This window comes from Microcaecilia unicolor, chromosome 11 (assembly GCF_901765095.1).
Source record: "Microcaecilia unicolor chromosome 11, aMicUni1.1, whole genome shotgun sequence".
Classification (NCBI taxonomy): Eukaryota; Metazoa; Chordata; class Amphibia; order Gymnophiona; family Siphonopidae; genus Microcaecilia; species Microcaecilia unicolor.
This window is the reverse complement of record NC_044041.1, coordinates 118,871,790-118,895,309: the sequence shown is the minus strand read 5'-3', so window position 1 is coordinate 118,895,309 and position 23,520 is coordinate 118,871,790. Positions and strand designations below refer to the sequence as shown.

The window sequence follows — 23,520 nt, the reverse complement described above, 5'->3', positions numbered from 1 at the left end:
GGCCAATCCAGGCTTCAAGAACCCGGCAACCCCCCCCCCCCCCCCCCCCCAAAAAAAAAAAAAAAAAAAAAACTTAATTCTTAATAATGTTCAATGGACTTTTCCCTCAGGAATCTGTCCAAACCCCTTTTAAATTCCGTAAGGCCAGTTGCTGTCACTACATTTTCCGGCAACGAGTTCCAGAGTCTGACTACATGCTGAGTAAAGAAAAACTTTCTCCTATATATTCTAGCTTCATCTTGTGTCCCCTGGTTTTGTTGTTGTTTGAAAGTGTAAACAAACGCTTCACATCTGTCTGCTCTATTCCGCTCATTATCTTGTACACTTCTATCATATCAACCCTCAGCCGCCTTTTCGCCAAGCTAAAGAGCCCTAACCTTCTCAGCCTTTCCTCATAGGGAAGTCGTTCCATTCCCTTTATCATTTTCGTCGCCCTTCTTTGCACCTTCTCTAATTCCTTTATATTTTTTTTGAGATGCGGCGGCCAGAATTGGACACAATATTCTAGGTGCGGTCGCACCATGGAGCGATACAACTGCATTATAACGTCCTCGTGTTTGTTTTCCTTCCCTTTCCTAATAACACTCAACATTCTGTGCGCTTTCTTAGCCGCCACAGCACACTGAGCAGAAGTTTTTAACATCTTATCAACGATGACTCCCAGATCCCTTTCTAGGTCTGTGACTCCTAACGCGGAACTTTCCTACTGGGATCTGCTCTGGCTGCCTCCAAGTGTCCAAACCTTGCCACTACAGAAACAGAATGCTGGGCTCAGTGGACCACTGATTTTATTAAGGGCAGAATTGCTTGTTTTTACCTTGCAGGGGCAGATGAAATGGAATGGGATCCTGCCTGGGACAGGAGGAGGGGGAACACAGGTTCCTGCAGAGACCGAGGATAAGAGGAGGAGGACTGGATCCTGCAGGGCTACGAGAAGACAGGACATGGGATTCTGCAGAAACTCTGTAGGAAAGGGAGGGACAGGATCCTGAACAGACTTCAGGGGACAGGACTAATTAAGGGGGTGATTCTGCAGCGAGTGGAAACGCACCTATATTACCCTGCGAGTTCTGGTTCAGCATCTCGCGGACTGCGGATGTAACAATCACATTGGCGTTTCCCCGTTCCCAAACCAGCTCCCTGATATCTGCAGGAGGAGAGGGAAAGGAAGCTCAGAGAACAAAGAGCAATAGGCCAGCTCATTCCTCAGGGAAACCCACACGACAAGCTTTATGGGTCTTTTTATTACATTTTTACTATTATTAATTTGCAAGGCTTTGATGGGGTGTTGGATAGCTTGTAATGACTGGCATGTGGGACTCTGGATCAATATTGACTCAGGGGAGAACTGCCCCCCAGGATCATCGCTTCTTATAAATGTCTTGTTTTCCTTTAAATGTCTTCCTCCAAGTATTAATCGCACATAGCCTTGCTTATGTCACAGCACGATACTGGGGCTGGTATAGCTGTGGCTTTTACAGAGATTTCCAGATATAAATACCTAAGTCTTGCTTCCTGTCCAAAGATGATGCCCTGGGTACCAAGAGAGGTCTAATGGGGACCTCACACACAAAGCAGTGAAACAGAGTGAGACGCCTACCAGTAGTTCCTACCTCTCAACACGCTTCCACCACCTTCCAATTGAGGCAGCAACTCCTGACACAAAGACAAAGACGACAAGAGGAAAAGGGGAAACAAGAAAGATAGATGAGTTTTCAGATGGTAAAAATTCACCATATTCCCAAACCTGCTGCACCTGCTTCCTCTCAACCCCACACCATGAAAGAAATGATCCACCACTAAATGACTCCCCAGCTCTTGGTATCCACTTTCAATTGATTTTCACATTATTCATGAAGTGCTCCCCCATGTCCTACACAATCTGTGATATGGTTAAAAAGTTGGCAGCACTGTTTTTTTCAGACCTGTACCACAGATGTGGAATGAGCCACCTCTTAAGATCTGAAGGCAGACTGTTTTCCAGAAAAGCTTAAAGTGCTGTCTTCCTGAAAGTGTCAGTCAGCTGTGTCACTTGCGCCTTCTAATTGTGTTGTATGCCACCATGGGATTTTTTTTTCAAGCTGCAATTGCTGAACTCTATATATATTTTAATTTTTGTTATACTGTATTTTATTCTTCTTATTTGTATATTGCATTGAGTGATTCCACAGGAATGTAGTATATAAGAGTTTTAAAACAAATACATACAAAAATACCTGAGGCCCTCCACTCCACCCACTCAAAGCTTGCCCTGCCAAGATTCTACACCTAGAGGTGCCAGTCACGCCGGGCTCTCTCTAGTGTACATGCCTGAGGCACCCTCCTGGCTCCACCTACACAGGATTCCATTATACTATATCCGAAATGCAACCCTCCAGCCCGACGTCCCTATCCAACTATGCAGGGCTCCCCTCTAGTGTTACAGAGGGTGTCTCAAATATTTGAAGAAAAAAAAAAAGTCTAAAATGTATTCCTGTGGCAAAGTGGCACTTCTTTGTTCTCTCCCAGGCACATTAACATTGGTTTTTTTTTTTAGGTATTTTATTTTTTGGGGGGGCGGCACTGGGTTTCCACAGAATACTTACTGTCACCTGGTTAAAGCCAAACACGGAATGCTGTGAGCTGCAACGCACTGGGGGCGTGGAACTAACCTTCCGAAACACTGTCATTTCAACCCCCCCACCAGGATTCCTGTTATAAAAAGAGAAAATACGGTCAAATGCAGAAACAGAAGCTTTGGCAGCAGACGTAATAACAAATTTTTTAAAAGTGCAAATAGGAAATAGATTAAGATATGTAATAAGACTACCCTTGGATCCTGGAGTGTTTCTCTTTAATAGGGTCATTCCTGGCTATTGTAAGAGTCAGGTCCTTCTGATCAGATATTTATTGCATGCTGCTAAATTGACATTGGTGGCGGCCTGGAAGGATACTGGAATTCCTTCCTTGCTCAAATGGCATATGAAATTATATTATGTATATAGAATGGAGAAGCTGGATGCCATTCGGAATAATGCAGTGGGTAGATGGAGGGTGATTTGAGGATTTGCCTGTAATTTTAATTTTTCTGGGTGATGCTGGTCTTTCTTTAAGATAATGAATGTAGATATCTTGGGAAATTTTATTCTGTCTGGGGTGCATCCTTGCTATTCCCTCCTTTTTTTGTTTCAGTTTTGGGAGTTGTGTTAGGTTGGGGTGGAGGGGGGAGAAAAACTAAAAATGGCAGTTCTACAAGGTTTGAGCTTTATAGTAGCTTGTTGTGTGTTCCTGCTATACAGTGTTGTATTTCTGTGTTTTATTGTTGTAAAAGTTTTTTTGCTGTTACAATAAACATCTCCTTTGAAAATACAAAAAAGTGCAAATAGAATTTTTTTTTTTTGCAAAACTGTATCATGTCAAACCCTGTATGCTCACACAGATGTAGACTGCATCTGACACTCCAAGCAAGAGTCGCTCAATGTCACAGAGCCTCCAAAGCTCACCTGCCCAGATTGTTATCCTCTGCCATAGCACCATCCTCTGTCTTTCCATCCCCCAGTGAAGAGCTCCTCTCCACCATTTCACCCTGGTCAAACATAGCATGCAGGCGGTAATTCACTGTCTTGATGGTGGCAAAGAAACATGCCACCACTGCACAGTAAATGATTGCAATCAGCATCCGTGGCGTCAGCACCTGAGGAGACAGGAAACAGATCACAAAATTAAGGTGGTTTTCACCAGTGGGCATACAAACTTCAAGTTTTGTGATCAAACATGCAGACAAAGCTTAAAGCCAAACTTCAATCTAACTTGAAATGGAGCTGTCACAGCACAATGTCAAAAAGGACCATGAAAGCAGCCAGCTCCGAGGCAATGGTTGTATCTAACAGAAGTAGACTGCTATATCACTGTAATTTAATTCTAGAGCAGGATTTAAAGACCTAATAGAAAAGAACTCTAGATGCCCCATCTTAACTGATTTATCTAGATATCAAACAAGAAAAAATTGGTCTTATCTTCTAATGTTCTTTCCTTGAATCCTACCAGACCAGTTCAAACCTAGTGAGCTAGGCCCATCAACTAGCAGATGGAGAGATAGAACACCACCTTGTGAGCCCTGCCCTATAACGGGCAGTGACATGATAATGAACCTACCGCCCCCCCCCCCATCCTCATTCATTCTGTGCCCACCTCCATGCAGTTTTTCCCTGTCCCCACTCCATCCCCACTAATTTAAACATAAGAAATAAGTCACAAATAGCTTGAAAAAAATCTATTTAACCATCAAGCAAAATACTGATTATATAGTTCACCATTTCTTAAAGTCCATATAAAAATGAGTCCATCAACCATATCAGGCTCCAGTTGTGTTCTTTGATTGCTCATGGTAAGTCCAGTGAGTGAGACTGTCCTTTCAGTTGAAATTCTGGTTGCTAGAATAGCTAACGAACTGAACATCATGGACTCTTGGGCAAATTCATTCCAACAAACTGAAAAAAACACACTGCCTCATCCTCTCATCTCAAAATAACAAGTACAAACCCACAACCATAAACTCCCCAGGACACAACCCTCCCCACCTCAGACAGCCTAAAAATACTCGGCGTCACAATCAATTGCAACCTGACTCTGGAAAGCCAAGTAAACTCAGTAACAAAGAAAATGTTCTATTCAATGTGGAAACTTAAACGATTAAAACCTTTCTTTCCGAGGGAAATTTTTCGAAACCTAATACAATCAATGGTCCTAAGCCATGCAGATTACTGCAACGGAATCTATGTGGAATGTAAAGAACTCACAAAAAAACTCCAGACCGCCCAAAACACAGCAGCTAGGCTGATATTTGGTAAAACACGATTCAAAAGTGCTAAACCCCTCCGAGAAAAGCTGCACTGGCTCCCAATCAAAGAACGGATCGTCTTCAAAATCTGCACTTTGGTCCACAAAATTATCTACGGCGTAGTCCCAGGATACATGACAGACCTGATAGATCTACCAACTAGAAACAGAATCGGATCATCCCGATCATACCTAAACCTACACTACCCAAATTGAAAAAGGACTTAAACACAAAACAACTTATGCATCCAGCTTCTCCAACATAAGTGCACAACTATGGAATGGACTCTCAAAAGCTGTGGAAACAATCCATGACCACCTAAATTTCAGGAAATCACTAAAAACCAACCTCTTCAAAAAGACTTATCCCACCGATCCAACATAAATCCCCACACCCAGCAGCACAACATAATCAATGATCGTACTGGACAATCTACAATCTTCTTTCCCTTTGACTCTCATGGAGCCTAATACACACCAACCTCATTCGACCACAATATAATCTTGTATTTGTTATCAACCGACTTGCGAACGCCTTTACGGTACTATGTAAGCTACATTGAGCCTGCAAATAGGTGGGAAAATGTGGGGTACAAATGTAACAATTAAATAATTAAATAAAAGATACTTCACAAGCTAACTTGGTCTAGGCCATTTTCTTACTCTACCAAAATGACAAAACATTCTTACAAGTTTCTGAGTTTGTTAAGTGCTATTCTTCCAAATCAGCATGCTGATGTTTTGGAGGTATTACTGCTTTAACTCTCCCCATCCCCACAGTTACACTGTAATCATTATTGCTGTTACTGAGGTAATACCATGCAGATTCTATCTGTGGGAATTACCATGATTACCACAGTATTACTGCTTTCCCCGTTGCTGTGTCACACTCTTACGGCACCGTGCAGCAGCTGCTCACCAGTATTTCTGTAATAAACATAGTAAATAATACCCCCCCCAACCCTCCAGAACAGGTGAATCCAGGACATCCAACCATAACACAATTACCAACTTAACAAACCACAGATTTCCTGGAAAATACCTTTGTCTCACAGGAAAACACAAAAGGAAGGCAGATCTAATAATAATCAAGGAAAAAAATTAACAGTTACAGTAAGCTCTAAGCAAATAATAAGAGGAACTAGATTATACATCGATATTCACCAGTAAATACATTTACTTTATTTCATGACAAATTTCCTGAAAATATACGTTTTGAGCATCTTCTTAAAGCAATCAAAACTAGACAAAGTTTTAATACCATTCAGAAGCTGTAACCAAAAGGGAGGAAAAATTTGGTCTTATATGTTATATAGCCCATTAGACCAATCCATAACAAATGGGATGTAACAAAGCATCTTTTAAACTGAGTGGGCCCTGGAACCCCTGCTCTTAAGCACTATTGCACCAAATACTGTGTGCTCTAAACTTAAAATGCTTGAGAAAGTATGCAAGGTAAACCAGGTTGTACAACGATGTGAAAAACATTTTGCCCCCTTCCTGATGTCACAAAGAATGGCTTCTCCTCTTTAAATAAAATGTAGTATAAGACCAGGTATGTCAAACTCATGACTAATGATGGGCTGCTATGGCAGCCACACATTAATCAACAAGCTGCACTAAAATATTGGTCCTCCCTATTTCTCCACCCCCCCCCCCCCCAATTACAATTAATTAGGAGCCAAATTTACATTATTTAACCAGAAGTTAAATTTAGAATGTGCATTAGATATTACGACACAGGCTACACAGAACTTCCCTGTGGACTGCATGCTTGACATGCCTGTATTAGACAACTGGAACCTGAGTAACAAATAAATTTGTTTTGTTTTTTTAATTATGTCACTTAAGGAACAAAGTTATTTAGCACTTATAACACCCATGTGAAAAATTAACTGCCCCCTTACCTACTCCATCAACCAATTGACCAAATTTAAAATGTAATAAATAGATTCAGCTGATTGAACACAGCCAGGCTTGATTGCAACCAGCCCTGTTAAATCTAAACCTCACTATATATACTGAGCCTTACCATAAGAGTGAAATAGTTACCACAAAGCTTCTACAAGAACCCGATGTCCCACAATCAAAGGAAATTCCAGAAGAGATTGGGGGGGGGGGGGGGGGGGGGGAGAGCTTATAAAATATCAGTCTGGAAAGGGTTACAAAGCCATTCTAAAATCTCTGGGACTCCACAGAACTACAGTAAGAGCCATTATCTCCAAAGGGAGAAGACTTGGAACAGTGGTGAAATCTTCTCAGGACTGTCTGCCAAAAGTACTCCAAGGGTGCAGCAACAACTCATCTGGGAAAACATCCCAGAACATCCAAAGAATTGCAGGCCTCTCTAGCCTCAGCTAAAGGCAGTCTTCATGACTCCACAATAAGAAAGAAACTGGACAAAAATGGGGAAAGTAGTAAAGTGGAAACCATTACTATCCAAAAGTAACATCAAAGCTGGTCTCACATTTGGAAAAACACACCTGGATGTTCTAAGCCTTTTGAGATCATGTCCTCTTAACAGATAAGTGAAAAATAGATCACTCTGGACAAGGGTTCCAGAGGTGACCAAGGAAATTATAGACCGGCAAGCCCATTGTTGTGCCGGGCAAAATGGCAGACTATTATAAAGAACAAAATTACTCAGCTGCTCGTTAATTGCAGCTCAGGGAGTGCCAGCATCAGTGGATGGAGGCACATCACTGACTTCCTTGATGCTGAAGCAGCACAAGGAGGAAGGGGGTGGCTCGGGCAGCAATTTCTTCAGATGGTAGAGCTTCAGCATCCCCGCCAGCAAAGCATAAGGGAAATGCGTCCCCCCCACCACCACCACCACGGACTGTTGGCTATGCCCTACAATTTTAACTGAAATGCAGCCCTAGAACATATACATAGGCATGGATTAATGGGACAAATTCAACATGGATTTAGCCAAGGGAAATCTTGCCTCACCAATCTACTAAGTTTCTTTGAAGGGGTGAATAAATGTGGAAAAAGTGAGCTAGACAATATTGTTTAACTGCATTTTCAGAAGGCATTCGACAGAGTACCTCAGGAACAACTCCAGAGAAAATTCAGAAGTCAAGGGATGGGAGACAGTGTCCTATAGTGAATTAAGAACGACTTAAAAGAAAACAGAATAGGGTTAAATGGCCAATATTCTTCATGGAGAAGGGTAAATAATGGGGTTTCCTAGGGATCTGTACGAGGAACACTGCTTTTTAACATATTTAGAAATGATCTGGAAACAGGAACAATAAGTGAGGTGATCAAATTTATTTATTAAAGTATTTGTACCCCACATTATCCCCACAGACATGCAGGCTCAATGTGGCTTACATAAACCGGAGAGAGAGAACTCCAGAGATATCAGATACAAATGAGTAGAAGGGCAAGAAAGAAAGGAAACATTACATATAACAGTAAAAAAGATTAGGACTAAACAGGATCCACATATGCCAGGTGGTAGAAGCAATGGCCTACATTGTTCCCAGAGAAAATGCTTTGGTAAACAGATGTGTTTTTAGTGCCTTGTGAAAGGTCAGGTAGTCCCTCAGACTGGTGATGTCTCTAGGAAGTGCATTCCATAGCTGCGCACTGATGAAGGGAAAGCTTGATGCCTGAATAGATCCGTGCTTACAGCCTTTCCAGCTGGGGTAGTGCAAGGTGAGATATAATCTGGAAGACGGGTATGCATTTCTGGCCGGCAAGTCAATCATATTCAGCATACAACTTGGGACTTCCCCGTTGATGATTTTGTGGACCATGGTGAACCTTCAATTCAATACGCTCCTTAATCGGAAGCCAGTGAATATTAGCAAAAAGAGGCATCGCGCTATCGAACCGAGCTCTATTAAAGAGAAGCCTCGCCACCGTATTTTGGACAGTCTGTAGCTTTCTCAAGACAAAGCCCTTACACCCTGCTAATGTATCATTGCAGTAGCCCGTGTGACAGAGCACCAATGATTGTACCATATTTCTAAAGAGTGGTCTCGGGAAGAGGTGGCGTACTCGCTTGAGCTTCCACAGCGTGATGAACATCTTCTTGGCTTGCGCCTTTGCTTGACTATTGATGAAACAAAATCATTCAGACATGTTAAATCAATGGAATAAGCTACCAGCTGCTCTCAGAATGCAGAGGAATTTGACAGCATTTTAAAAAATCTTGAAATAGCATTTGTTGATGCAAGCAGACTTCTGAATTATGTGGTTATAAGACTGATGGTGAATTCAGTTGTATTGTGTCTTCATAGTTTTGTACTGTGTGTCATATGTTTTTATTATACATATATTTTTTGTAATCCACTATGGATAATAACAAAATAGAAATTATAATAAAAATGAAAATGAACAAGAATTGTGAAAAATTGCAAGAGGACATTACAAGACTGGGAATCCAAATGGCAGATGACATTTAATGTGAGCAAGTGCAACGTGATGCATGTGGGAAAGAGGAACCCAAACTAGCTACATGATGCAAGGACCCATATTAGAAGTCACCGCTCAACAAAAAGGATTTAGGTGTCATCATTGATAGGTTGAAATTCTCTGGTCAGTGTGCAGCACTGCTAAGAAACAAAGTAAATGTTAGAAGCTATTAGGAAAGGGATAAGATAACAAAACTCAGATTATTATAAAGCCTTTGTATTGCTCCATGGTGCAATTACACCTCGAACATTTGTGCAATTCTGGTCACTGCATCTGTAAAAGAGATATAGCGGAAATAGAGGAGGTACAGAAAAAGGTGACAAAAACGATGACTTCCTTATGAGAAAAAGACTAAAGAGGCTGGGGCTCTTCAGCTTGGAGAAGAGAAAGCTAAGGAGAGATATGAGAGGGGTCTATAAAATCATGAGTTAAGGGGAAAAGGTGGACTTGAATCATTTGTTTACTCTTTCCAAAACCACAAGGACTAGGGGGCACGCAACGAAGCTACTACTTAGCAAACATAAAACAAATCGGAGAAAATACTTCTTCACTCAATATGTAATTAAGCTACTGCCAGAGAATGTGGTAAAAGCAGTTAGCTTAGCAGGATTTAAAAAAGGTTTGGACAAGCTCCTAAAAGAAAATTCCATAAACCATTATTAAAAGATAGACTTGGGAAAATCCACTGCTTATCCCCAGGATAAGTAGCATAAAATCTGTTTTACTCTTTTGGAATCTTGCCACCTTGTGACCTGGACTGGCCACTGTTGGAAACAAGATACTGGGCTTGATGGACTGTCAGTCTGTCCCAGTACGACAATGCTTATGTAACACAGGTCGCATAAAACTAATACAGCATTCCACAGAAAACACATCATGCTAACAGTCAAACATGGTGTGGGGACGCTTTGCTGCCTCAGGACCAGGAAAACTTGCCATTATTAAAGGAACTATGAATTCTGGCTATACCAGAAAAATTAAGAAGAATGTTTTCATGGCCATGCACTGAAACAACTGGGTTATACAGCAAGACGATGATCCAAAACACAAAAGCAAGTCTACATCTGAATGGCTGAGGAGAAGCAAAATTAAAGTCTTGGATTGGCCTAATCAAAGACCCAACTTGAACCTGCTGCGGCAGGACTTAAGACTAGTAGCTCATGCACGAAAACCTACAGATGTGTCTGAATTAAAGCCGTTCAGCAAAGAAGATTAGGCTATGATTTATCAACAGATATGAAAGACTGATATCAAATTGTAGGAAGCACTTACCTAGTAACATAGTAGATGACATTGAAACAAGACAGCAGATAAGGGCCAAATGGCCCATCCAGTCTGCCTATCCTCAGCAACCACTATCTCCTCCTTTCCCTAAGAGATCCCACCTGCCTATTCCATGCCTTCTTAAGTTAAGACAAAGTCCTTATTTTCACCACCACCACTGGGAGGCTATTCCACACGTCCACCACCCTTTCCGTTAAAATGTTTTTTCTTGGATTACTCCTGAGCCTATAACTTCTTAACTTCATCCTATGCCCTCTCATTCCAGAGTTTTCCTTCATTTGAAAAAAGGCTCACCTCCTGTACATTAATGCCATGGAAGTATTTAAATGTCTCTATACCCCCTTCTCTCCCCACCTTTCTTCCAGAGTACATATATGGATGTCTATAAGTCTGTCCCCCATACACTTCATTTCAGAGACCACTGACCAATTTTGTAATTGTCCTCTGGACTGACTCCATCCTGTTTATATCTTTTTGTAGTTACAGTCTTCAGACTTGTACACAGTGCTCTTAATAGGGCCTCACCACAGACTTATACAAGAACACTATCACCTCTTTTTTTCCTGCTGGCCATTCCTCTCTATATGCACCCCAGCATCATTCTGGCTTTGTCTGTTGCCTTCTTTGACCACCTTAAGATCATCAGATGCGATCACGCCCAAGTCCTGATCTTCTTTAGTACACAGAAGTACTTCACCCCTTATATTATAGTTTCCTTGGAGTTTTGTAACCCAAGTGCATGACCCTGCATTTTTAGCGTAAAATCTTAGTTGCCAATTTCTGGACCATTCTTCAAGCATTGCTAGATCTTTCCTCATTCTATCCACATCCTCTGGAGTGTCCACTCTATTACAGAGAGACAAATCCGACCAAACAGTGCTTCCACAATCTCACTCACAAAGATGTTAAAAACAGCCAGCCCAAGGACCAATCCCTGCGGTACATCACTGATAACATCCTTTTCCTCAGAGCAAACTCCATTTACCACTACTCTGTCTCCTTCCATTTAACCAGTTTTTAACCCAGTCAGTTACTTTAGGGCCCATACTGAGGGCATTCAGTTTATCAGTCACCTGTGCGGAACTGTGTCAAAGGCTTTGCTAAAATCCAAGTACACCACATTTAGCGCCCCTTCCAAGTCTAACTGTTTGGTCACCCAGTCAAAGAAATTAAATCAGACTTGTATAACAAGACCTGCTTCTAATGAAACCATGCTGCCTCGGGTCTTGCAGTCCATTTGATTCTAGAAATCTCACAATCCTCTGCTTTAGAAGCGTTTCCATTAGTTTACTCACCACTGAGGTCAGACTAACAGGTCTGTAATTCCCAACCTCCTCCTTACTTCTGCTCTTGTGCACAGGGACCACACCCACCCTTCTCCAGTTCTCCGGGACCACCCCAGACTCTAAGGAAGCATTGAACGTGTCAGACAACAGAGCCACAAGAATTTCTCCAAGTTCCTTGAGTATCCTTGGATGCATCCCATCAAGTCCCATCGCTTTGTCTATTTTTAGTTCAGCTAGCTCCTCATGAACACAGTCTTCTGAGAATCGGAATACATCCATTAGCATTTGTTTCTGCAGTCCTATCCCTAGCTTTTCATCCGTGAACAGAGAACAGAAAAAATTGTTAAACAGTTCTGCTTTATCCTTATTAGCTTCTACATATTCCTCCCCGTTACCCTTGAGCCTCATAATGCCATTTTGGCACTTCCTCCTATCACTTACTGTGACAAAACAGTGGGTATTTAAGCCTGTAAAACTGCCTTAATTAATTTTTGAAGTGTAGTTCTCCTATTGGCCAGCAGGTGGTGTTTCCTTACTTTAAAGCTGTTACAGAGTAATGACTTTTTTTCTTTAGTCTAGCACTGACAGGAAGTAAAGTGCAGTATACTTTTGAAAACTTGTTGTGCTGGGCTCTGATTGGCCCAGGAGCTCAACTTCATCTAGGATATACTGGCTTCTGCCCCAGACTTAGCCAGGAAGAAGAGAGAGAAAGATCTCTGTGCTGAGACCCTGTGAACAGTTATATTTGATAGCCTATGAGCAGCTATATGTTCCTGATCTTCGCAGGCACTATTTAGGTAGTGACTAAATGTTTAGAAGATCATGTTTAGTTATCTGTTACTGTTTGCTGAATTGCACCTTTTCTGTTCATTGTTCTAATTTTTCATGACAATAAACATGCCTCTGCTTGTCTGAACTAAGAATCCTGGTGGTTTGTGTGTTGGGTCTGTGGGTGCTTTCTAGAAACTGTGGGACCACTGGGAGTGTGGCCCCAGTAACCCAGGAATCACTGGGTAATAATCTGAGAGCAGGAGACTCACCCAGAGGCAGTTGGGACCCAGTCGGTGGGAGGAGGGTGCTAGTGTAGAGCACATGTGAGCTAGACCCTTTAAGTGGCTGTGGGGTAGCCCCAGGTGGGTGGCTAGGCGTTCCATGACACTTACATATCTAAGAAATGTTTTGTCCCCCAATTTTACCATATTGGCTATTTTTTTCTTCCATTTGCATCTTTGATTTCCTGACAGTTTTTCCAGCTACTTCTAGCTTTTTCAGGTATTTCTTCCTCTTTCTGTCATCTTGTAATTTATGAAGGCTAACCTTTTTTCCCTTACCTTTCAGCTACTATATTTGAGAACCAAAGCAGTCTTCTTTTCCTCTTACTTTTATATACTTTTCTAACAAAGGTTTGTTGCCTTTAAAATAGCTTCTTTCAGTTTTGTCCACTGATGTTCTACTTCTTCAGCTGTTCCCATCCAACTAACTCTTTCTTGACATATTCACCCATCTTGGCAAACTTAGTTCTTCTGAAGTCTAGAATCTTCAACCTTGAATAAGCTCTCTCCTCCTGTGTCATAATATTGAATTACACCATTTAGTGATCACTAGATACCAAATAATCACCCACTGTAACATCAGAAACTCTCCCTGTTTGTAAGCACCAGGTCCAGAATAGCTCCAAACCGAATGGGTTCCATTCTTCCTGTAAAGAATCCAACCCCTTGTTTCTAGATGACCCCGCAGCAGGGATATTCCAACATCCAGCATATTAAAGTCACTTATCAGTAGTACTTCCCCTCTCCTAGCTATCTTGTGAATGTCTTCAATCTCTGCCCATTTCTTCTGACTGTGAAAGAGGCCTGTATATCGCACCAATGTAAACATTTTCCATTCCCTCTTCCCAGATTAATTCACACTGCTTCTTCCTTACCCAAAAGATTCTGCCATTTTGTCACTTTAATATTATTCTTAACATATGCCGCTCCTCCACCCTTTTTTCCTACCCTGTCCTTCTTCAATAGATTATAGCCAGGTATAACTATATTCCAGTCATGGTTCTTCGTGAACCACGTCTCTGTGACTGTCACTAAATCCAAGTCGGATTCCACCATTACAGCCTCTAGATCTAGAAATTTGTTTCCCATACTACAGGCATTAGTATACAAAGCTCTCCAGATATTCCTCTTTTTACCCATTCTATAAAAGTATTTGATACCTTACATCGCTGAGGGTTATTAATTAACTGGAGGCCTTTCTCACCCATCCCCAGTGAATTTAGTTTAAAGCCCTCTTTAGTACATTAGCCAGTCTGTTACAGAAGACAGTCCGTCCCTTCTTTGATAGAAGGGACACCATCTCTGCTCAGTAGCTCTTGGAAAATCCTCTCATGGTCTAGGAATCCAAAGTGCTCACGTTGACACCATCCACACAGCCACATATTCAGCTCCAGGATCCAAGCTTCCCTCATTTGGACTTTACCCCCAACAGGAAGGATCGATAACACCACCTGTGCACTTAACTGCTTCACCCTCTGTCCCAGAGCCATGGGGTCACATTTGATATGTTCAGTAGGATATCTAGCAGTATCATTTGTGCCAACATGGATGAGCAGCATAGGACAGTAGTCAGTAGGCTTGATGAGTCTCAACAAACTTTCTGCTACATCTTGAATCTGGGCACCAGGCAGATAGCACATCTCCCTGGACATCATGTCTGGTCGACAGATGGGCGCCTCTATACCATTCAGAAGAGAATTACCAACCACCACTGCCTTGCGCTTCTTATTGGTCACTGATGTAGCAGCTTTGAGGTTTTTGAGCTTTGTTTCCTCTTCTTGAGATTTTCAGCTCATCTACCTCCAGGGCTGCAAAACAGTTCTTCAGTTCAACCAAACATGGAATTGGGGGTTGATTTTGCAGGATATGGTGATCTGTGCCCATCTGTCCTCCTTTTGCAAAGGAGGAATATAAACAGAGGCAAAAGAATCCCCTCTCAGTGACAGATCCAAAAATGTTGATCGCACCTCTAACAAGACCACCCCCACCCCCAAGGCAATCCTTCTGACATCAAGGATGGAGAAGAGGAGGCCTGCAAATTAAGGGATTAAAATGACTGCTGCTCCTGTGTTTTCTATACTCTCACACTTACTGCCAGTGCTAGCTGACTCTCCCCCAAGGTGCAGCTCAAATGAGTCCAACATGCTGTCCCCATGCCCCACTGCCCTATCATGGCAGGAACTGTATAGAATTGACTTGGCGGTCCCTACAGTGGAAGCAGCATTTGGCACATTCTGATGGAGCCTCCACTGCACCCATGGCCTGGCCAATTCCTAGCTTCGCTACCGTCTGTGCTGCAAGGCTCCCCTTAATGCAGACCTCTCTCATTAATATTTATTGTGGATATCCTGAAAACCTGAGTTGCTGGGGGTCCCCCAGAATGAACTAGTTTAGAGAACCAATGCCTTACAGGTACCATTTTTGGTCTACTAAAACAAACACTGCTATCAAAATGCAGCTCAATTCATTGCATAACACATGGCATGACCCCATGAGCTCAAAGCAGCCACAAAAGCTCCATCCTGGAACCCTACCCTGCGAACCAGTCATTGCCACTTAGAGGCATATTTTCAAAACACTTAGCCTTCCAAAGTTCCATAGGTTTCTATGGAACTTTGGAAGGCTAAGTGCTTTGAAAATATGCCTCTTACTGTCACTGCCTCTCAGTTCCCAGAAACTCTGCTCTCCGCAATAGACGTGAGGTGGTAAAGAGAACCTGCCAAACAGTGAAAACAAAGGTGAAAGGGGAGCAGGGGCAATCTGGACTCCTCCAAGTATCCCTGGAGCTGCCATTCCACCACGGCCAGACCCTGGTTTCTTCACTTAGATAGCCTAATTCAACTGGGAAATCAGTTCTCCAGCTCGGACTAGGAGCATTCTCACCATATCAATTCAGAGCCAGCTGCACAAAAAGTCTGTCACCATCTACTGGAGAAAGAGAATACTGATGAGCACCTGCTGCATGGTGCTCTTTATAAGGCAGAACTCAAGGCATTGTTCTCTGACTTAATCTTCTGGCTGATGGACATAGCCTACTAGTTCTGGACTGGTCTAGTAACGATAATGAATTTATGTTACATGTGGCACTTTGGATTTTAGGTTTTTGGCCAATAAAACACCCGAATGCAATAAAAACTAAATAGGCATTTATTGGATAAGGCAAGCCCTCTCCCTCATTTTTTCTATTATTACTCTGTTACACTGTCTGTCCCAATACTGACAGGCTATTTCATTCATCTACCATCTTTCTCAGTAAAGTAGTATTACCTCATCTTTCCTCAATCTTTCAAGGTGCACCATCAGAGCATGATGCTTGCTCCTGGCTTTCCTTTTTTATGGAAATTACTAATCTCCATTTTATTGAAAACCTGTCAAAAAGTTGAATGTTTCTATTATATCCCTCTTTTCCCTTCTTTCCTCCTGTTAGCGTATTTTCTATAACTTAAGCCTTTCTTGGTAGGATGTGTTGCAGGTTTTAGTAGCCTTTGTCTGAACCCCTTTCACAGTCTCCAGAACAGAATACAGTACTCATGTGATTTTTTTTTACATGCTATCCAACTGCAGACTACAATTAGTAGAAGTAAAACTAAATAACTACTTGGAATCAGTAGCAGTGTAGCTGGAATTAAATCTACAGTCTCAATCCACAGAAAACTGGTCTTTTGTAGTACAGTGAAGTTAGGAAAGAACAATTGATCACACCAACTATTAGAGGTTGCCAACTGAAGCATAAAAAGATTGTGTTACTCTGGATTCAATTTTCCTCTAGAAGTTTCAGATCTCAGGAATGGGGAAGTAGCACTGAAGTTTCTGAGGAGGATACAGACTTTTGTTTCTATGCAATACCTAATCATCTTGGCAGATGCCTTTATTACCAACAGACTTGACTATTACAATACATTATGTAAAGGATTACTTCAAAGGCAGGTCCACTAGCTGCAGAACACTGTGACAGTTAATTCTAAACAAAAATGTATGATCACATTACTCTGCTGCTTGAGAGTCTTCATCAGCTGCCAGTGACATTTTAGATTGACTTCAAGATTTATGTATCACCTACAAGGCCCTATACAAGAGATATCCTCAGTATTTGAGACAGATGTCTCTACGTTCCAATTCAGTCACTCTGATAAGCTGACCATGGATTCCTTACCTTGCCATTAGGGACACAATTACAGTGTACTTGGGGATGGGTATTTGCTTTTGCAGGACCTTATTTGTAGAATTAAGTCCCACTGGAAGTGCAATGTGTGCGAGTAAGAGTTATCTGCAGTTTCATAAGCTAAAAGCTTGGCTATTTACAAGGATTTGCTTGATCCTAATGGAGAGTGGGGAGTTAGGTAGAGTGGAGAAAGGGGGGTTATTGTTTTGTGTTAATTATTCACTTCAAACATTTTTAATGAAACAAATAAAATAAATGGGTAAGGGAATAGTGGTCTATTAAAAATAAATAAATAAATAAATAACTGCCTTTTTTCCCTTTTGCTAATACTCTTATATTCCAAAGAATACTGTTAAAAAGAAGTATCAACAGGAAAAAGAAGGCAACATTTAATTCCTATCTAAATAAGTATTCCTTAATAACCAAACATGACAATTGAACAGACCCTGGGTAGGACAGTGTTGAGACTTAAATCTCATGCCAGCATGTAAAACACCTACAGCAAACCACAGAAACTCATCAGTGTAAAAGACCTTTCTGTTGTGGGGGAACATCTGAGAACACCTAAAGCAGTTGCCAGAGACCTTGAATCCCACAATAGAGGGATCTTTGTCACAATCATATCAGAAGACCTGCAAATCCCATCCTTGTTCTGCACAGGGTAGTTCCAGGATGCACCATGACACTTACCATGTAGAGCAGGAAGGGGAAGATGACCAAGAAGATCCAAGTGTAGAGGTGGAAGCAGTTGGAGAAAGTGCTCTGGTGGGGATCAAAGTACCAACCCCCAGTCAGCGATGCCCAGACCCCCTGTCTGAGGATCTGTAGCACTTGAGAGCCCATGGCAGCCACTTCCGTTCTCCAGAATACAGCAGCCACACTCTCTTGGCTTCAGGAGGCCTGTAAGCCCTACTATGAATGGTCACAACCCATGATCAATGGTAACTACTGCACCTCACCCCCAAAATTAAAAAAAAAAAAAAAAAAACCTAGGAAGACAAGAAATAACTCAACTAGATAATACAATCATAGTGGGCGCCCTCATTCTTTCACTAACAGGCCAAAGTAGTCCTAGGAACCACAGGGGTGGATTCACCCCCAGGGCCATGCCTCTTGCTCCAGTCCTAAATCTTCCCTTCCCACCCATTCACAACATTGTGTCTCTGATTTGGATTCTCCCTGAAAACGGGAAACCAATTAACTCAGACGTCAGAGAACATGCGAGAAGACAAGGGTTAGATCCCAAGGAGGAATATGACAAGGTGGTGGGTGCAGCCAGCGGGAGTAAAACTGGAGGAGGAGAAAGATGACAGAGAGTGTGTGCAGGAGGAAATCACAAATCTACAGGATAATCACGACAACATGCAGACATAGATCAAACGAGGCCACAGAGTGTAATTAAATACACATGTTCAAAATACACATGGAGGATAAGGCTACGCACACACAAAGCAATTATATGTACTTATATAAGACGGATGACATATAAACAGGGAAAGAGAAACACACTCCGCAACTGATTTTTAAAAACTGTTTATACACTCCTCCCCTCCACATCCCCTATCACTACAATAAATACATAAATAATAGGCTTCCCATTGTCACCACCTACCCACTTACATTTAAAAAAATAATAAAACAATTCTACACCTGAAAGTGTTGTTGGGTGACATAGGTGAGGGAATGGAAACGATTAAGAAAACACAAAACCGGAACCCCCACCCCAAGTCACTCACTCAGACACACACACACACAGTACAGAGCAGCAACATCCGCCTTCCGCTCCACGCCGGAAGCTTACGCACAATCCGCCCAGTCATTGGTCCGAAGCCGCAATCTATCACAAGCAGCAGGCCCGCCTCCTCTGCGTCTAAAGGTGGCGGGCGGAGCCTTTTCCAATAGCCCTTTGGCCCCTTCAACGCTTAGTCCTTGAAACTCTTTGGATTCCTGTTCCTTTCGCTGCATATCCCCCCTCCCACCCAAGCACTCCAGGTCGCGTGACCTGCGGCGGTTTTGACCGTTGGCTGCGGTCTTTAGTCCCCGGCCCCTCACGCTTCCATTGGGCGGTAGGACCATGCCAGCCCTCCCCGGAGAAGCAGCCTATTAGTTCGGCTGACACCACCACATCCCCGTCTCAGTGAATTTTGGGACTTGTAGTCTTAACATGCCTTTAAACCCAACACCTCCCCCTGACCCCTACTAACCCAAATAAACGTATAGAAAATAAATAACTCACTACGTCTTCCTCCTTAGGAGTTTTGCAGCTCCCGGTGCTCACCTCGTCTGACCTATCCATTGCTTTAAAGCGTGATTCTTAAACGCATCCTGGAGTATCCCCTAGCCAGATTTTTAGAGTAAGAGTAATCAAAATAAATATGCATGAGATAGATTTGCATGGAAATCTGTTTCATGCATATTTATTATGGAAATCCTTAAAACAGACTGTTTTGGGGAATACTCCAAGAATGGCTTGCAAAAACACTGTTTCATACCTGCTTTGTACTGGCTGCACATCTTGCAGTTTTGTCTCCCCCACTAGTATACTGTCTCCCTAGAAGCTCCATTACCTGGGAAACCAAACAAGCCTCTATGGGAGTCGGAGACCATCTGGAGGAATTTCCCAATCTCAAACTTCTCTTGGGACTCTCACAGCCTGTCAATTCAGATTTCCACAATGCATTCACAGGATATATAATATATGCACATTTATCTCCTTTATATTCATTGTGGAGATCTTGAAAACCCAGGTGATACAATATATGTACATTTATCTCCTTCATGTTACTTGTAGAAATCTTTAAAACCCAGATCTATCCACTTCTATTATATATAGAGATCTTTTTATTAAAGTATGAACAATATGCTGTGCAATTGTTGTTTATGAATCATAAATGGAAAACAATAATAACAATAAGTGACTATAATAACCTCCCATCACCACCCTCTACCCTTCCAACCCCAACAATAGCTGACTTCTACTCCTCCAAGGAACTCTAATCCACCCTGTTAACATGTCCACAGGGGGTCAAAATACAACCCATTCTGTATGCCCTAGTGGGGAAGAACTATGCCCTATGAAGAACTGTTACGATTTTTTAATCTGTGGATGAATAATAAATCATGAACAATCTCAGGATTCAGTCTAGCTCTCCCATCTTCCATAGTCCTTTCTGCAATAGAAAATGTCTTCTCAGAAGATGTGCTGGTAGCAGGAATGCACAGTATCCTCTGTGCAAATTTTGCCAGTTGCAGACAGCACTTTTGCTTGTTTTTCCAAAAAATTAAAACATCGTTGTTTGCATCACTGGAACATAAATAACTATCCAATTCATTAACAGTCTTCAATGACACAGTGACAAAGTTTGTCCTCGTCCCCTTCCTCACCCAATCCCCGCCGACTCTGTCTCTGCCCCGCCCCCACAGTTACCGCAGCTCCCCACCACGGGGCATTCTCTGTGTATGATATTATTTACTTTTTATATGCAACTGTATAATAAGCCTGTGTTTGCTTTTTTTTTTTCAACCTTGCATAGTGTTCAATGGCTGATAATGAGATTGCATCATATTTTTTATTGTTATTTATTTTAATTGTTATACCTTGCTCAGAAATGTAGATACATCAATTCTTTAAAATAATAACATTGTATTATTCACTGACTGTTGCTCAATGGCCACAAACAAGTTGGGTTTCAGGATACCTCTAATGAATATGTATACATACCGTAGATGAGATATAATATGCATATAAATTATTTTAACCTCCCAGAGATACCAAACACTTTAGGGGAGTCTTTCAATTACCATCAAAACAAATCTCCCACATGTAATAGCTATACCATAACCTCAGCGGTGTCCCTCACTTATATATATCTTCATTCTGAGAAAATTACATACCCACCTCTTCATGGGCATATAGTAGCAAAAAAAGTGTTTCTTATTTTATTATTTTTTTAATTATATCAAAATTCTTATCTTGTAATAAACTGCTAGGATTCAGCACTCATCTTAAAGATGTATTACTGCCAGGGGCGTTTTTGTCCTCCTCAAAATGTTTTTAAAGTAAAATTGTTACCATATACCCATGAAGAGCTGGGTGTATAATTGTCACTGAATGAAGATATACATCAGTGAATTACACTGCTGAGGTTATGGCAGTGGTGTAGCTACAGGTGGCCTGGGTGGGCCGGAGCCCACCCATCTTGGACTCAGGCCCACCCAAAATTGTGGCAGTTACTGTGGCTGAATGGGATCCCTAAACCTTGCCAACTTAAGATTTCCTCCTCCTTGGGCAGTCAGATCTCTTCCAAAGAGCAGCTGGCAGGCAGCACTTGCCTCGAGCTGATGCTGACATTGGCCTAGCTGGTGGGATTTGGAGATCCTTACCATCTCAAGTATTTAATATTTTGGGTTGGCAGGCGGGTGGGTGGGAAAGGGTGGAGAGTGGAGCCGGGGGGGGGGGGGGGAGACAAATTCCATGCCCATCCACCTTGGGCTCAAGCCCACCCAAAATTAGCCATCTGGCTACGCCCCCGGGTTATGGTATAGCTATTCTATGTGGGAGATTTGTTTTGATATAAATTATTTTATGCATATTAATTAGGGACATCTTGAAAACCCTATTTGCAGCCTTCAAGGACTGGATGTGGATACCAATGATCTAAGAAAAGCAAGGCTAGGACAGTTCTTCTCACCTTCTTCTCAGTTTTCAGAATACCAGAATTGCATGAGATAGATTTGCATACAATGGCAGCAGCGCATGCAAATTTTATAATGCATATTCAATTGAGATGATCCTAAAAATCACTAGCCAAATGTTCCCCGGGAGAGGGCTGAAAGGTGCTGCAGTAGGATCATTCTTCACATGGCATTCCCAGTATTCAGTACAGCTTGATTTTCTGGAGTTCTCTGCTTCACTGAATGTCTGCCCAGTCAGCTTTGTTCTCCCCCTATCCCTCAGAGTTTGGGTTATTTTTGAACATATAATTATTCCTGCATGCTGTTTTTATTTTTTTCTGACATAGGCAGGTGGTTGTTTGTCTATTTTCAGTTAGACTAAGTAGTTTCTCAGTTATCAAGAAAGATCTAATGCAGAGCTTCCAATTTACCTATTTCCAAGGGAGAGATTTTGGGCCAGTTCTGAATCTGACAACCTCATCCTCATGCATTATGGGATGTGCAGTACCGATTTTAAATCCCACACTGCTTTGGGATGTAAGTTCAAAACCATGACAGGACAAAAAGTCTCCTTCTTGTAACAGGGTAACTTGGCGACTTTCCTAGTGTTGATATAAATATTACTTCCTGGCTTATCATTCTAAAATAAATCAATGATTCACAACCCAGGTCTTGGAACACACCCATCCAGTTAGGTGTTCAGGATAACCTAATAAATATGCATAAGATAGATTTGTATGCAGTGACAGCAGTGCATGCACAAGTAATGAATGCATATTCATTGTGGATATCTTGAAAATCAGGATGTCTGGGTGTGTCCTGAGGACTGGATTGAGAACCCCCTGCTTTAGTTCAAATAATATGTATTGAATTTTCAAATAAAGAGAACGGTGTCTGAATTAGCCAATACAATCAGAACAATAACAATCATTACCATCATGGAAATAACAATTAATCATATCAATTCAATAATGATATATGTGGTCAGCGATGAGCATGAGTAATGACATGATTACAAAAAATACAAATACGAAAGGGAAAAAAAATAAAATTATGAAGCTTAAAATTATGACAATAACAAAAGGGAAATGGGACTTGATATACCACCTTTCTGAGGTTTTTGCAACTACATTCAAGGTGGTTTACATCAATTCAGGTACTTATTTTGTACCAGGAGAAATGGAGGGTTAAGTGATTTGCCCAGAGTCACAAGGAGCTGCAGTGGGAATCAAACTCAGTTCCCCAGGATCAAAGTCCACTGCACTAACCACTAGGCTACTCTGAAAAAAAAGCCCAATGATGGAATATTCATACTCTGATTTCTAAATATTGTTCCAGAGATTTCCATATAAATGTTATCTTACAGACTTCCTTATTTTTTTCTGATGCTTTAAGGGGGTCTTTCACTAAAGCTTAGCTCAAGTTATCTGCAGCTGGACCCATTTTATTCCTATGGGCCTTGTTGCAGATAACTCGAGGTAAGCTTTAGTAAAAAAAATCCCTTAGTTTGTGACACCAAAATGTTTCATTTAAAGTGGTCGCGCTTTTCCATGATCCTTAAAATAATTTGAAGAGCAATTGAAAGAAGTAGGTTTAGTAAAGTATTGTGATCATCTTCTAAGTTAAGATCAGGATGCAGTGATCAAAGAATTATTACAGAAAATTAGATTGGTACATCAATATTCAGAATCTTTTGTATATTTTTTCAAATAAAGCACTAAAAGCCATGGATGATGAGACATTCATAGAACATATGTTATAAAGTCTCAACTGATTAGTTACAATGCCATCAAAGATTATTAACATGTATTGTAGA

At 41.5% G+C, this 23,520-nt stretch overlaps 1 protein-coding gene across 3 annotated transcripts in view; it reads right to left on the bottom strand.

Annotated features, from left to right (window-relative positions):
* PCNX3 (pecanex 3) overlaps positions 1–18,762 on the bottom strand; it is a 74,205-nt gene extending 55,443 nt beyond the window's left edge. For all 3 annotated transcript variants that reach the window (XM_030218061.1, XM_030218062.1, XM_030218063.1), the window contains exons 1-5: positions 17,721–18,762; positions 3,483–3,673; positions 2,586–2,691; positions 1,614–1,656; positions 1,052–1,147 (exon numbers count right to left, since the gene is read on the bottom strand). In XM_030218061.1, coding sequence (XP_030073921.1) covers positions 1,052–1,147; positions 1,614–1,656; positions 2,586–2,691; positions 3,483–3,673; positions 17,721–17,873 — 589 coding nt within the window. In that variant the 5' untranslated portion in view covers positions 17,874–18,762. The remainder of the gene's footprint in view (positions 1–1,051; positions 1,148–1,613; positions 1,657–2,585; positions 2,692–3,482; positions 3,674–17,720) is intronic.
* Positions 18,763–23,520: the final 4,758 nt, after the last annotated feature.